Genomic DNA, 15,066 nt, shown 5'->3' on the forward strand with positions numbered 1-15,066 from the left:
CACATGAAGAAATCAAGCGCCGTAATGTCGGGAGACCGTGGTGACCTTGCAATGGGTCCTCCGCATCTGATCCAACGACTGGGAAATTACCTATCCAGGAACTTGCGAACAGCCGTTGACCGATGCGGCGGAGCCCCATCTTATTGAAAAATTATGTTGGGTAACAAGTATTGTATCTGTGGGTACACAAAATGCTCCAACATGTCCAGATACCCTGGCCCATTCACTGTTTGTTCTGCAAAGAAGACCTGTCCAACAATCCTGTCGCGCATTACCCCGTACCAGATGGGCTATCACGAACATGTTCAATGACAACATGTGGATTTTGTGAACCCCAAATCCGAACATTATCCCTGTAAACCCTTCCTAATAGATGAAATTTTGCCTCATCTGAGAATAAACATCTTTCCAGGAAGTTGGCATCCATATCAATACACTGCAGCATATCAGCAGCAAATTGTTGTCGGCGTGATTTGTCGTTCGGCGTCAGATGTTGCAGAATTTGCACTTTGTAAGCACACATACGAAGATGCTGGTGAATTACACGATACAGTGTTGATCGAGGTACAGCAAGTTGTCTACATGCTTGACGAATTGACTTACGTGGGCTTCTGAGAAACGTTTGCCTGATGTCCTCCACTGTCTCTTCTGAAACTCCATAACGTGCACTGACAGAATGTTTCAGAACATTTCTTGTTGCAAAAAACTTCCTATACCATTCCTTAATTGTTTTCAAATCAGGTGGATCACATTCATACACACGACGATAATTTCTTTGCACAGTAATCAACAATTTTGTTTCTGCAAACTACACTACAGCTTGTGTGTGCTGTTGTGGAGTCGCCATTTTCACTTCATGCAACCATGGTGCACTCTGGCGACGATACTTGGTACTTCTGACGCAGGAAAATAAATTCTTTGAGATGCTCTACTATGTGGGGCATTTTTCACTGTTGCATCTACTGTGGTTTTTCTCCCCTGGGTCCTTGAAATCAGGTTTCAGTGGGACACCCTGTATTTCTCAACAAGTTTAAATATATGGAGTCATTAGAGACAATTCCCTCATCCCAAAGTGTCTCTCCGACAGTTCATATGGCTACTTCATTTTGATAAGCATTTTACAATGAAAATAATCGTCTAACGCACAGTTAACACTGATTTGAAATAAAAGACAGATGCACTTAGTAACACTTCATTAATGTCGCTATAGCTGGTTGAGATGTGTTTTTCTCAAATAAATCATATGCCTTTCAGTTCTATGGTGTTGAGTGTTTTGTACCAATTTCCGACGGGTACCAAGAAAATTCAGCGCTTGTAGTATTTTTTCCAGTTTCTTATCGTTAGTTCCTTGTAGTGTCTACCTCTCGTACGCGTTCTAAGGTGCCCTGCTGTAATATCTCATTAATTTGTCTTATGAGCACATCTGTGTAAAAATCTCTAGCAACTACGTTTTCTTTACAGATAAGAATTGGATTACGATTTGTTATTGGCGTAGCCTGCTTCGAAATGAAAAGAAGCTACCAGAAGCGCGTCACCAGTTTATGGAGGTCAGCTTATCCCTGTGAGATGAGTCGTGTTTTCTCGTTAGAAAGACTAGAATGGTTGTGGTGTAAGATAATTTCAGAGTAGACCTATGCCTCAGTACTGTATCAGTAAACGAGAAATGTCATTAACTTGTTTCCGGTGTCAAGTCAAGTCTCTCTGCATTCCAGCGGCGTGTCTCAAGGTTATGCCAGTAACCTATGAACGTTATTACCTTGTTTCCAGTCTGTAAGCATACTGTCGTTCCGGCGTAGCTTTATTTACGCACTCGCATAGTAGATGCGAACAGCTGGACAATGCTATCGCCTTTTTATCACTGTCGTCGACTACGCGAAGGCAGCATTGATCTGAGTCGGCCCATATCATCACCACTGGCATTTGTACCTGTGGATAGGCGGACGCGGTGTACAAGCCCAGTAGCGCTATTATTATCTGCACAATATTATTTTAATATGGCATTAACAGTACAAAATGTGTGACTTAAACACGATGACAGCAATATAAGAAGATCCGTGGGAGAGACAGCGATACTGTCAGGCAAATGACAGCACGAATTGTGACACAGCTTCGTGAAAAGTAAATATTCAAGGGCGTCGGTAGTGAATTAAATACACTACTGGCCATTAAAATTGCTACGCCACGAAGATGACGTGCTACAGAGGCGAAATTTAACCGACAGAAAGAAGATGCTGTGATGTGCAAATGATTAGCTTTTCAGAGCATTCACACAAGGTTGGCGCCTGTGCCGACACCTACAACGTGCTGACATGAGGACAGTTTCCAACCGATTTCTCATACACAAACAGAAGTTGACCGGCGTTGCCTGGTGAAACGTTGTTGTGATGCCTCGTGTAAGGAGGAGCAATGCGTACCATCACGTTTCCGACTTTGATAAAGGTCGGATTGTAGCCTATCGCGATTGCGGTTTATCGTATCGCGACATTGTTGCTCGCGTTGGTCGAGACCCAATGACTGTTAGCAGAATATGGAATCGGTGGGTTCAGGAGGGTAATACGGAATGCCGTGCTGGATCCCAACGGCCTCGTATCACCAGCAGTCGAGAAGACAGGCATCTTATCCTCATGGCTGTAACGGATGGTTCAGCCACGTGTCGATCCCTGAGTCAACAAATGGGGACGTTTGCAAGACAACAACCATCTGCACGAACAGTTCGACGACGTTTGCAGCAGCATGGACTATCAGCTCGGAGACCACGGCTGCGGTTACCCTTTACGCTGCATCACAGACAGGAGAGCCTGCTATGGTGTACTCAACGACGAACATGGGTGCACGAATGGCAAAACGTCATTTTTTGGATGAATCCAGGTTCTGTTTACAGCATCATGATGGTCGCATCCGCGTTTGGCGACATCTCGGTGAACGCACATTGGAAGCGTGTATTCGTCGTCGCCATACTGGCGTATCACCCGGCGTGATGGTTTGGGGTGCCATTGGCTACACGTCTCGGTCACCTATTGTTCGCATTGACACCACTTTGAACAGTGGACGCTACATTTCAGATGTGTTACGACCCGTGGCTTTAACCTTCATTCGATCCCTGCGAAACCCTACATTTCAGCAGGATAATGCACGACCGCATGTTGCAGGTCCTGTACGGAACTTTCTGGATTCAGAAAATGTTCGACTGCTGCCCTGGCCAGCACATTCTCCAGATCTCTCACCAACTGAAAACGTCTGGTCAATGGTGGCCGAGCAAGTGGCTCGTCACAATACGCCAGTCACTACTCTTGATGAACTGTGGTATCGTGTTGTAACTGCATGGGCAGCTGTACCTATACACGCCATCCATGGTCTGTTTGACTCAATGCCCAGGCGTATCAACGCCGTTATTACGGCCAGAGGTGGTTGTTCTGAGTACTGATTTCTCAGGATCTATGCACCCAAATTGTGTGAAAATGTAATCACATTTCAGTTCTAGTATAATATATTTGTCCAATGAATACCCGTTTATCATCTGCATTTCTTCTTGGTGTAGCAATTTTAATGGCCAGTAGTGTAAATATGAATTCTGTAATGACAACCTGACCTTTGCGGAAGACTCAGGTAAATATAACTCCGTAATGGTCGGCCAACAGAAAGAAGGGTAATAAGAGTAATACACCAAACTATAGGCCCATATCATTAACGTCGATATGCAGCAGAATTTTGAAACATATACTGTGTTCGAACATTATGAATTACCTCGAAGAGAACGGTCAATTTACTCACAGTCAACACGGTTTTATAAAATATCGTTCTTGTGAAACACAGGTAGCTCTTTACTCACACGAAATGTTGAGTGCTATTGGCAAGGGATTTCAAAATGATGTCGTATTTATGGATATCGAGAAGACTTTTGACACTGTACCACACAAGCGGCTTGTAGTGAAATTACGTGCTTTTAGAATATCGTCTCATTTATGCGACTGGATTCGTGATTTCCTGTTAGAGAGGTCATAGTCCGTAGTAAACTGACGGAAAGTCATCGAGTAAAACAGAATTGATTTCTGGCGTCCCCAAAGGAAGTGTGAAAGGCCCTGTGGTGTTCCTTATCTATATAAATGATTTAGAAGACAGTCTGAGCAGCTGTCTTAGGTTGTTTGAAGATGATGCTGTCGTTTATCATCTATAAAAGTCCTCAGAAGATCAAAACAAATTGAAAACTATTTAGAAAAGATTTCTGTGTGGTACGAAAACTGGCATTTTGCTCTAAATAATGGAAAGTGTTAGGTTGCCTGCATGAGCGCCAAATGGAATCCGTTAAATTTCGATTACACGCAAAATCAGTCAAATCTAAAGGCAGTAAATTCAATAAAATACCTAGGAATTACAATTGCGAACAACTTAATTGGAAAGGACACGTTGAAAATATGGTGGAGAAGGCAAACCAAAGGCTGCGTCTCATTGGCAGAACACCTAGAAAATGTGATAGATCTGCGAAAGAGACTGCCTACACCCCTAGATAGGATTAACGGAGTAGCGGTGTACATCCAGAAAGTTCAAAGAAGAGCAGCACGTTTTGTACTATCGCGAAATGCGAAATAGGGTAAAGAGTGTCACTGTCATGAAAGAGGATTTTTTTTTTGGGGGGGGGGGGGCGTTTTTGGTTGCAGCGGAATCTTCTCAAGAAATTTCAGTCACAAACTTTCTCCTCCGAATGCGAAAATATTTTGTTGATGCCGACCTACACGGGGAGAAACGATCATCATGATAAAATAAGGGGAAGTCAGAGCTCTCACGGAAAGGTATAGGTGTTCGTTCTTCCCGCTCGTTGACCGAGACTGGAATAATAGCCAGTTATTGTGGTTTGATGAATCCTCTGCCAGGCACTTCAGTATGATTTCCAGAGTATCCATGTGGATGTACATATATATGAACAGTGTGACTTGCTCACTGTTAAATCAGTGCGTGTATAATTGTGTAAAATGTAAATGAGTGATCTGGATTAAGCTCTTTTGGAATGTACGCAAATGTGTTCGTGTCTGATGGAACAATATTTACCACGCCCTCCAGCTCCGAAGTATAATGAAACTGCGGGTGTTGTAGGGAAACGGCGTTACTGACCTGGCGTGTGACTAAACTGTGAATCGACACAGAGGGGAATGACATTCTCGTCTACGTATCGCTCCCGTAGGGACCGGAGCGAGATTAGACTTAATTCCAGCGTCCGCTGACGCTATGAAATAACCGTTCTTTCAGTGCTCCATACATGAACAGATCGAAAAGGAACCGTAACGATTGATAAAATGGATAGTCCCTACGTCATGCAGTTCATATTAGTTAGCAGAATATGAATGTAAATATATGTAGATCGAATTGTGTAGGTCCACACACTTGATTTGTGATGCACCACGCGATGGGTTCAGGCACACGTTACGTGAGATAACGGTTTATTATCATGTCAACAAACCACAAGAAAGAGGTGAAGTCGCGAGTTGAATATTGGTAGAGTTTTCCCTGAATCCCAAAGTTTAAATCTGTGGAAATATGCCGGTCACCACAAATCAGGCTTAGAACATTTCCTGAGAACTGTTTACAACTAAACCCCCATTATCTCATAACGGATCTGAATATTACTCATTTCATTCGTGAATGTGACAACTTTGGTATCACAGGAACGTAAGGAACTCTTATATGAAGATAGTATCTTCATACAGTTAAGGCTAACAGGCCATTGACCTCCTTCTTCTGTGCTGGATGCACACGCATTATCCGAACTCTTACCGGACTCGGTAAAACTGTCTAGTGTAATGGGCAGGGGCGCTACGAATGTAGTGTGTGGACATTAAGTTGGGAATGCGGGTCCCACGGGGAGCGTGCAAGGGATAAATCCCTGCATTTGCACTATTCTCTGTGCCCTCGGTGGCTCAGATAGATAGAGCGTCTGCCTTGTAAGCAGGAGATCCCGGGTTAGAGTCCCGCTCGGGGTACACATTAACAACTGTTCCCGTTGATGTATATCAATGTCTGTAGACAGCTTAGGGTCTTGAATTAATTATTATTTCATAGGGTACTCTTATCTGACCTAATTCCTAGTTGCTCATATCCTTCACAAAAGATATCCCACAGTGGAACAGTTTTACAGTCCAAATCACTCTGTCCCACTCATTCTCTCTCTCACTCTCTCTCTCTCTCACACAAACAAAGAAACAAACAAACAAAGACACGAGCACGCACACTTATCTGTTCAGCTGTTAAGAAATGTTTTGGGTGGGTGAGAGAGAGAGAGGGGTGGGGAGGGGGATGTTACCGCAATATTGAAAACAATTTAGTTCAAATGGTTCAAATGGCTCTGTGCACTACGGGACTTAACTGCTGAGGTCATCAGTCCCCTAGAACTTAGAACTACTTAAACCTAACTAACCTAAGGACATCACGCACATCCATGCCCGATGCAGGATTCGAACCTGCGACCGTAGCGGTCGCGCAGTTCCAGACTGAAGCGCCTAGAACCGCTCGGCCACTCCGGCCGGCTAATTTAGTTCTTCATCCCTTAGATATGGAGAGCATGAGATAAATGGACATCTTTGGGAACCGAGAGATTTCAAGAACGTGGTTTAGCAAATTTTTATCCTTTCCAGATTGAATTGTCCCATTATCAGAAATTCGATTCGCATAAGGAAAGCAATTAACTCAGATATTTTTAGAAATGGCATAGGAAAGGTACTGTCCAAAAACATTAAATGTGGGATACTTTTAATTTGCCACTCACAGTATCCTACGAAAAATATCTCCAAGAAAGTTATTGCTGTATTTCCTACATTCAACAGACAGAAATGACACATTGTATTTACCTTGCACAGTAACTTTGATAGTCTTCCTCATGTTGCGACCCCGATGTCGGCTACTGCACTACTGGAAACCAACTGACAGTAGGCCGCTATACATCCCGAGCGTTTTACGTCATCCGCTGTGATGCCAGTTGATCCGCTCGAGACCGAGAGCAAACTCTGCAACACGTAACAGACCACGTGTGGGCTCAACGTACGTCTGCAAGGGAAGGTACCAGGCACCCATTCAAGGTGGGAAAAGTGTTACTCTGTCGTATTAAGTCGAAGCAACATGTATATAACCGAAATTATGGCAGGATAATAGCTCAACATCACACAGCGTTATTACAGCACCCACAAAGTAGTCTCTATAAGCAAGATTGCCTGTTCAGAATACTGAAAAAGATTCGAGCGCCGTATGCCCATAGGTGAAATGGAAGCAGTATTTGAGAAAAAGTGAGACAAGACTCTAGGCTAGCAGCAAAGGAAACCGAAGAGAAATTTACAAAGGGAATTAAAGAAATTAAACTTTGATATTTGCTGACGACACTGCAATTTTATCAGAAGCTGCTGTGGAAGAAAGGAGATTATAAAATGAATATCATCAAAACTAGAACAAAGCTAATCGAATTACATCAGGTGATTTTGAGAGACTTAGACTGGAAAATGAGACAGTGAAAGTAATGTAGGGTGCCCGTAAAAGAATGTCTCAGTCACAATATTTTAATAGTATTAATAGTAAAAGTTGGTAGTAGAGGTTCAAAGTCGCAAAGCGCATGCGCTTGTACTGCTTTGTTATTTTCCCACTTGCAGCGCCACATGTGCAAAATGGCGTCTCCTGAGCTTAAAGCGTTTTTTGTTCTGCTGTTTGTTAAGACTGAACTTGTATCTTTAGTTCAAAGTATATTTCCTTTAAAGTTTGTTATATTCCCCCTGGCAAGACACCCGCCGATGGTATAGTCAATCCGAAACGCCCTAATGCGAGTGAGTGTAAAAAATCCACAGGATGATTTTTTTTTTTTTTTTTTTTTTTTTTTTTTGGCAAGTTCCTATGGGGCCAAACTGCTGAAGTCATCTGTCCCTAAGCTTACACACTACTTAATCTAACTTAAACTCTTACGCTAAGCACAGCATACAGACCCATGCCCGAGGGAGGACTCGAACCTCCGACGGAGGGATCCGCGCGAACTGTGGCAAGACGCCTCAGACCGTACAGCTACCCTGGGCAGCCACTACGGGATGATCAAAAGCTTCTGAAGAGGAAGACAATGTTGACCGTGTCAGAGCATCTTACCTTTGTAGTCCTAAGAAGTTTGTTCGTAAAGCAAGTTTTGAACTTCAGCTGCCAAAGACGACAGTGTGAAAGATTTTAAGAAATCTTTTTCACTTCTATCCATACCTTTTACAGTTGGCACATGCTTTAAAGCTAGATGACTAAGGTGTATGTTATAAGTTCGCGAGTGAAGTGTTGCAGCAGGAAAATGATTTTCTAGATCACGTGATGTTCATGATGAGGCAGCTTTTCTTCGAAGTAGGGAGGTGAATACCCATAATGTTTGTAACTAGAGGGCCAGAACATCCTCACGTACCTGTACAATATTACAGAGACTGCCCGAAATGAAACTTTTCTGTGCTGTGGTCAGACGTCAACTGTACGGACTATTTTTTTCGCTGAGGCTACCGCAACAGTGTCGGCTAATCTGCATACGTTGCAAGAATAGCTCTTTCACCAATTAGAAGGCGAACCTGAAAACTTTATTTGACAACAACGTGGATTCTCTACCCTATTGGCATCTCTCTGTATGGGAATGGTTGAACGTTAAAAGTCCCTGGCCGCTTGATTGGTCGTAATGGTCAATGCGACAGAGTTCATTTCCGCTGGCCTCCACGTTCACTTCGCCCTACGCCCCTACCTAATGATTTGTCAGAGTTGAGACACAGGACTGAGAACACAATTCCCTCCATTACTCTCTGCTTGTTATCCAAAGTGTGGGAAGAACTATATTTTAGACTGGATATGTGTCATGTAACTGGAAGTGCATACATTGGGCAGTTTACCTTCAATTTTATATATGTTTTGTTGCAGTTATTCTAGATTATTATGGCACTGAAACTGGGTATTCTTTTATAGACCCCCTGTAAGTTATATGAGGTTTACTATTAGGACAGGATGGCCAACGTAGAGAGGATGTAAAATGAAGTCTGATTCAAAACTGGCTCTGAGCACTATGGGAGTTAACTTCTGAGGTCATCAGTACCCTAGAACTTAGAACTACTTAAACCTAACTTAAACCTAAACACAAATCCATGCCCGAGGCAGAATTCGAACCTGCGACCGTAGCGGTCACGCGGTTCCAGACTGTAGCGCCTAGAACCGCTCGGCCAGCCCGGCAGGCCAACGTAGCCTGGCAATAGCAAGAAAAACGTTTCTGCAAAAGAGAAATTTGTTGGCAACGAATATAAATTTAAGTCCAGAATGAGATTTTCACTCTGCAGCGGAGTGTGCGCTGATATGAAACTTCCTGGCAGATTAAAACTGTGTGCCCGACCGAGACTCGAACTCGGGACCTTTGCCTTTCGCGGGCAAGTGCTCTACCAACTTTTTTTTTTTTTTTTTTTATACGTCAATGGGGACAGATGAAAATGTGTGCCCTGACCGGGACTCGAACCCGGAATCTCCTGCTTACATGGCAGACGCTCGATCCACTTTTTTTTTTTTTGTACTATCGCATAAATAGTGGCTACAAATCCACATGTTGACAAATAGTGGCTAATGAGAAAATTAATTAATTAAGGAAATGAATAAAACTGAAAATGCCCAAATGAAAGACATGAAGACATTGCGGATAGTACAAATACAAAAGAAACTTGCTCCTGTAGCAATGAAATGAAATTCGTGTCGGGGGCGACACCTGCTCACGACCCGACGTTCGATAGAGCAAGAGAGCCATCTATCGACTCGTTTTCCAGACGGTGCAAGACTGGGTCGTCTTCTCGAAATTAACTAAGGGTCCGTAAGTGTGATCGATGTCTATCTCGGCTTCTTCATCTATCTCATCTCTCACCCGTCACACCCCATCTGGCCGGCGGGTCGGTAAATGTAAGTCGCAAGTAATTAGCGAAGTCTTGCCTATATTTCTTATGCTGTTGCAGCTTCGTGTGTCCATACAGGAGAAAATGCCAAAAATCAATTTTGTCCTTTTCCGATTCGTTATATACGTAGCCCACCACCATTCCCCGCACCCATGTCACTGCATTGGTTTTTTGGACCGGGAAATAAGATTCTTGGGGAAAAAAAAGTGTGTCTGATGAAATTGTGTGAGGGGCGGAGCGTAACAGGAACGCCAATATCTGTTGTGCCAAGTGCCACACTGGAGCCGTCCCACAACATGCTAAACGATGTTCATCAGTGTCCACTGTTGCGCAGCCTAAACATAGTGGAGTGTCTGCCAAATGAATCGCGTGCCGCCGTTGATTCGTTGCGTACTTCCTATTTATCACCACATACCATGTTGAGCGTACCGACGTTGGGAGGTAAACGTTCCGTATAACGCGCCATATCTGTCGCCAGTTCTTGTCTGGGTACTTCTTTTCCAGGGTATTCCTGGGGCACCGGCGCAGTAAGAGTTGGTATACGTCTCGCGTCGTCGGTAGTCGTGTTGTTGGGAAGGAATCTCTGACATAGCTAAGCTCCAAAAAAAAAAGACTCGTACTGACGAATAACGCCTGTGCCTTTTCATACACGTTCACTAGACCAAGTCCACCCTCTCCAGGTAGTAGCGTAAGCGTTGTGTATCGGATCTTAAACAGGTGTCCCACACTCACGTAGGTTCCGAAAGTTGCTTGTATCCGTGATGCCATTGTGCGCGTTAAAGGCAGGACATGCGCTACGTGAGTGAGTCTCGGTGCTAGGTATACGTTAACATAGGTCACCCTCTGAATCATATCCAACGCTCTTAATTTCTGTAACATCACCATTGTCCGCATCAGCTTCAATATGCGTCGGTAGTTATCCGCTGCTGTCCGCTGCACATCCGTGTGGAACGTAATACCTAGGCATTTTATGGTCTTAACTAAGATGAGCGGGCCTTCCTCCCCCGGTTGTAATCCTCGACCGACGTTCATGCAGCGTGATTTTTGTAGATTAAGCACGCTTCCTGCCGCCATCCCGTATCGCTGTATCCATGCCAACGCAGTACGTACTTCTTCGCCTGTCCGTGCCACCAGCATCACATCGTCAGCATAAGCGCGGCAATGATAGGTCAGTTGTGGCAACGGCACTCCCTCCAACCGTCTTCGGAGACCATATAGACAGGGTTCCAAAGCCATTGCATACAAAAATATCGAAAGGGGGCAACATTGACGAACTGACCTTGAAATAACAATGTAGTCAGTGCCCCGCCCATTCACCGAGACCTTTGATCGTACGCCGTGTAACAGTCGCATGATCACTAGGATGAAGGCCTGTGGGATTCCCAGTCTGCCCATCACCGCATGCAAAAAGGTATGATCCACTCTGTCGAACGCATGATCGAAGTCAATAGCGACGAGTGCCCCACGCACTCGGCATGCCGCTGCTAATGCGATGATATCTCGGTAGTCACCGAGCGCCGTATGTACGTTACTCTTACCGCCGAGGCAAGTTTGATCTATGAGGAGTCTATCAGAAAGTGAAGACCGCAGGCGAGCCCCAAGGATGCGCGCGAAAATCTTATAGTCGCAGTTCAAGAGAGTGAGTGGTCTATAATCTCCTGGATTTCTGCCACCGCGTGGTTTGGGTATTGGGATGATGATACCCTCCGTGAATTCGACAGGTAGCTCAGTCTGCGGTAACAGGAGTTCGTTGTACATCTGAATCCAGGTCCGTCCCATGAGGTATGCAAAGGCGCGGTAAAATTCAATTGGGAAGCCGTCCTGTCCTGGGGACTTGTTCGGAGCCCCCCTGGCAATTGCGTCTGTCAGCTCGTCCTCTGTTATCGCTGTGATGAAAGTCTCTGCATCCAGTGGTGGTCCTCTATCTGGCATTTCCGAGATGACATCATGTAGTGTCTCGTGGTTCACATGTACAGGTCCATATAACTGGCGGAAATAGTCGGTAAACACATGCGCAATATCACGCTGGTGCACAACTTGCTGGCCAGTTTCAGAGATTAGTTCCCTGATCAATGTCCTGCGTCTTCGTTGGCATTCACGTACCACGTGGTGCATGGAGGGGGTTTCGGCAGCAACTGTGTCCGCCAATCTCGCCCGGACCATTATACCTTCCATTCTTAGTCTCGTCAGCTGTAATAACTTGGCTTTTATCCTGCGCATGGCCGTGTGCCTTTCCGGCGATGGTTGTTGGGTCATCAGCTCCCTCAGGGCTGTAAAATAAAAATCAGCCGTCGTGCGGTTCCACTGCGATTTGTCCTGCCCGTATCGTATCAACGTTCTCCGTAACGTTGGTTTTGCGCATTTTATCCACCACTGGAGAACCGAGGTGTAGGCTCGTTGGCGGCGAACGCAGGTCTCCCAGGCCGCCTGTATCGACCGGTGACATTCAGTGTCACGTAAAAGTGCACAATTCATTTTCCAGTGACCTTTACTCCGCCATATCTTCTGACGCGTTAGTGAAATCGTACAAACGTACGCCATATGATCCGTAAAAGCCGCTGGCCAGATTTCGGCATCCAGTATCGTCGTCCGTAGAGCCCGTGTCACATACACTCTATCAAGTCTACTCGCCGAGTGTCCCGTGACAAACGTATAACCCGGTCTGTCACCATGCTGCAGTTCCCAGGTATCCAGAAGCGCCATTTCGGTAATCAACGCACGCAGTTCCATGCATGGCACATAATGAGGTACTTGGTCCTTTTTGTCGACGACACAATTAAAGTCGCCGCCCACTATATAGTTATCAAAGCGTCCAGCGAACAACGGTGCTATCTCTTCGGTGTAAAAAGTCGCCCTTTCTCTTCGTTTTGTGGAGCCAGATGGTGCGTATAAATTGATGAAACGAACGTCGTCGACAGTGATCGCTATGCCACGCGCCGAAGGGAGAGACCTGACGTCCTCCACTCCTATTCCTTCCCTGGTGAGAATCGCTACACCGCATCCACTTTCATCGTGCACTGAATAATGTGCCTCGTAACCGTAGAACTCTGGCGGCGATGTGAAACGCACTTCTTGTAGGAGTACAATATCCACGTCCGCAGCGCGTAACATATCTTTCAGCATTTGAATTTTAAGCGGTGTCCGTATGCCATTAATGTTTATCGTGGCAATGCGGTACGCCTGGCGTGTGTTCATCAGTTGTAGGGAGGTGTCATTAAGCGTCCATCTGCACTTCCGGCGCTCCTCAACACACTAAGTTGGTCAACATTTCCCGACCCCTCCCGGCCTCTGGCCAGGACTGTCCTCAATCGTCGCGTTCGTATTTTCATCCTGTTCCTGTTGCTCCATTTCTTGCGCCCAGTCCCCCAGCATATTTCCGGAACTGGTCGTAGGATGGGAGGTAACGTTGTCATCGCTCTGATTTTGGACAGTTGTCATCTCCACTTCCGCCTTCCGGTCACCAGAAGGAGAGGTCAAGTTATCATCGCTGTGTAGTTCCTGCATCGTCATCTCGGTATCTGTTGAATCCACTGGTCTCAGGTCGATACTGTCGTTGTCGTCCACTGTCCCCTCGGGACTATGGCTATCGTCAGCAGAAGTCAGTCGACGCTTCTTTCTTCTCTTCGGCGAACGCTGTTTCCGTTGTCTTGCTTCCGCATCGGCTGTTTGGGTTGCGTATCCTCCGTCTTGGGCCTGGCCTATCACGCTCTCTGTGGAAGCACTGGCAGCCACCACGGATGAGCCTGGAGCGGCCGTCAGCTGCATCTCTTGTGTGGTGTCCTGTCTCTGTTGTGGTGGAACCGATGGTCGGAGTTCCAGTCCGTTGGTGTCCATGTTCTCTATAGGGGGCAGCTGCTGGTGCCCATCGGAAATCTCCCTCACGTCGCCTCTCAGGGCTTCCACAAAGGTCAACGGTAAGACAGTCGTCTGTTGTGGCGCCTGAACGTCATCCCGTGGAGTTTGCACTAAACGTCGCTGGAGGCATTCCGAGCGGACGTGACCTTCTTTCCCGCACCCCGAGCAAGTGCGAGGTTGCCCAACATAGATTATAATCGCTCGACAACCTCCTATGTACAGATAAGAGGGGACGTGCTTGCGCAGTTCTATCCGTATCTGTCTCACCCCATTTAAAACGGAATACGTGGTAAAACTCGTCCATTTTTCGGCCACATGGGATAGAACTGTACCGTATGGTCGGAAGGCGTCGGTAACAAGTTCAGACGGGACCTCAAACGGAAGTTCGAAGACTCGTATAGTGCGGATCCCCATTCCCGCGTGATCGACTGTAACCGCACCAACATTCCCGTCGGCATGACAGAAACGATACCCGTTCGGTGATCGTTGTAGAAGTCTGTCGCAAGCAGCCTCGTCAACATGCTTGACATAGACGACGCTTGAAACGAGCGATAAATTGATTCCCACGATTTCCTGTGGATCGATTTTTACCTCTTCTCTGAAGAAACGTTCAATCTCGTGTGCCTTTGGTCGCGTATAGTCGTTCGCAAAACTGAAATTCAAAGTCGTTTTTCTGTACGAGTGTGCCATCTCGTTCTAGACTCACAACACCGCACACGCGAAGCTTCTCCGGCGTAAACAAACAGGCGCGCGCACCACAGCGCGGCCGGCTGGCAACACGGTCCGCACTGTGTCACCGCCGAAGGCAGACTATGTGTGCACTGATATGACTTCCTGGCAGATTAAAACTGTGTGCCCGACCGAGACTCAAACTCGGGACCTTTGCCTTTCGCGGGCAAGTGCTCTACCAACTGAGCTACCGAAGCACGACTCACGCCCGGTACTCACAGCTTTACTTCTGCCAGTACCTCGTCTCCTACCTTCCAAACTTTACAGAAGCTCTCCCGCGAACCTAGCAGAACTAGCACTCCTGAAAGAAAGGATATTGCGGAGACATGGCTTAGCCACAGCCTGGGGGATGTTTCCAGAATGAGATTTTCACTCTGCAGCGGAGTGTGCGCTGATATGAAACTTCCTGGCAGATTAAAACTGTGTGCCCGACCGAGACTCGAACTCGGGACTTTTGCCTTTCGCGGGCAAGTGCTCTACCAACTGAGCTACCGAAGCACGACTCACGCCCGGTACTCACAGCTTTACTTCTGCCAGTACCTCGTCTCCTACCTTCCAAACTTTACAGAAGCTCTCC

The 15,066-nt window shown here is 46.1% G+C and overlaps 1 protein-coding gene across 1 annotated transcript in view; it reads right to left on the minus strand.

Moving 5' to 3' along the window:
• LOC126259746 (synaptic vesicle glycoprotein 2C-like) overlaps positions 1 to 6,887 on the minus strand; it is a 158,864-nt gene extending 151,977 nt beyond the window's left edge. Inside the window, exon 1 of the mRNA XM_049956736.1 lies at positions 6,837 to 6,887. Within this exon, the coding sequence (XP_049812693.1) occupies positions 6,837 to 6,867 (31 nt within the window). The 5' untranslated portion in view covers positions 6,868 to 6,887. The remainder of the gene's footprint in view (positions 1 to 6,836) is intronic.
• Between the last annotated feature and the right edge of the window lie 8,179 nt (positions 6,888 to 15,066).

Source organism: Schistocerca nitens, chromosome 5, assembly GCF_023898315.1.
Source record: "Schistocerca nitens isolate TAMUIC-IGC-003100 chromosome 5, iqSchNite1.1, whole genome shotgun sequence".
Taxonomy (NCBI): domain Eukaryota; kingdom Metazoa; phylum Arthropoda; class Insecta; order Orthoptera; family Acrididae; genus Schistocerca; species Schistocerca nitens.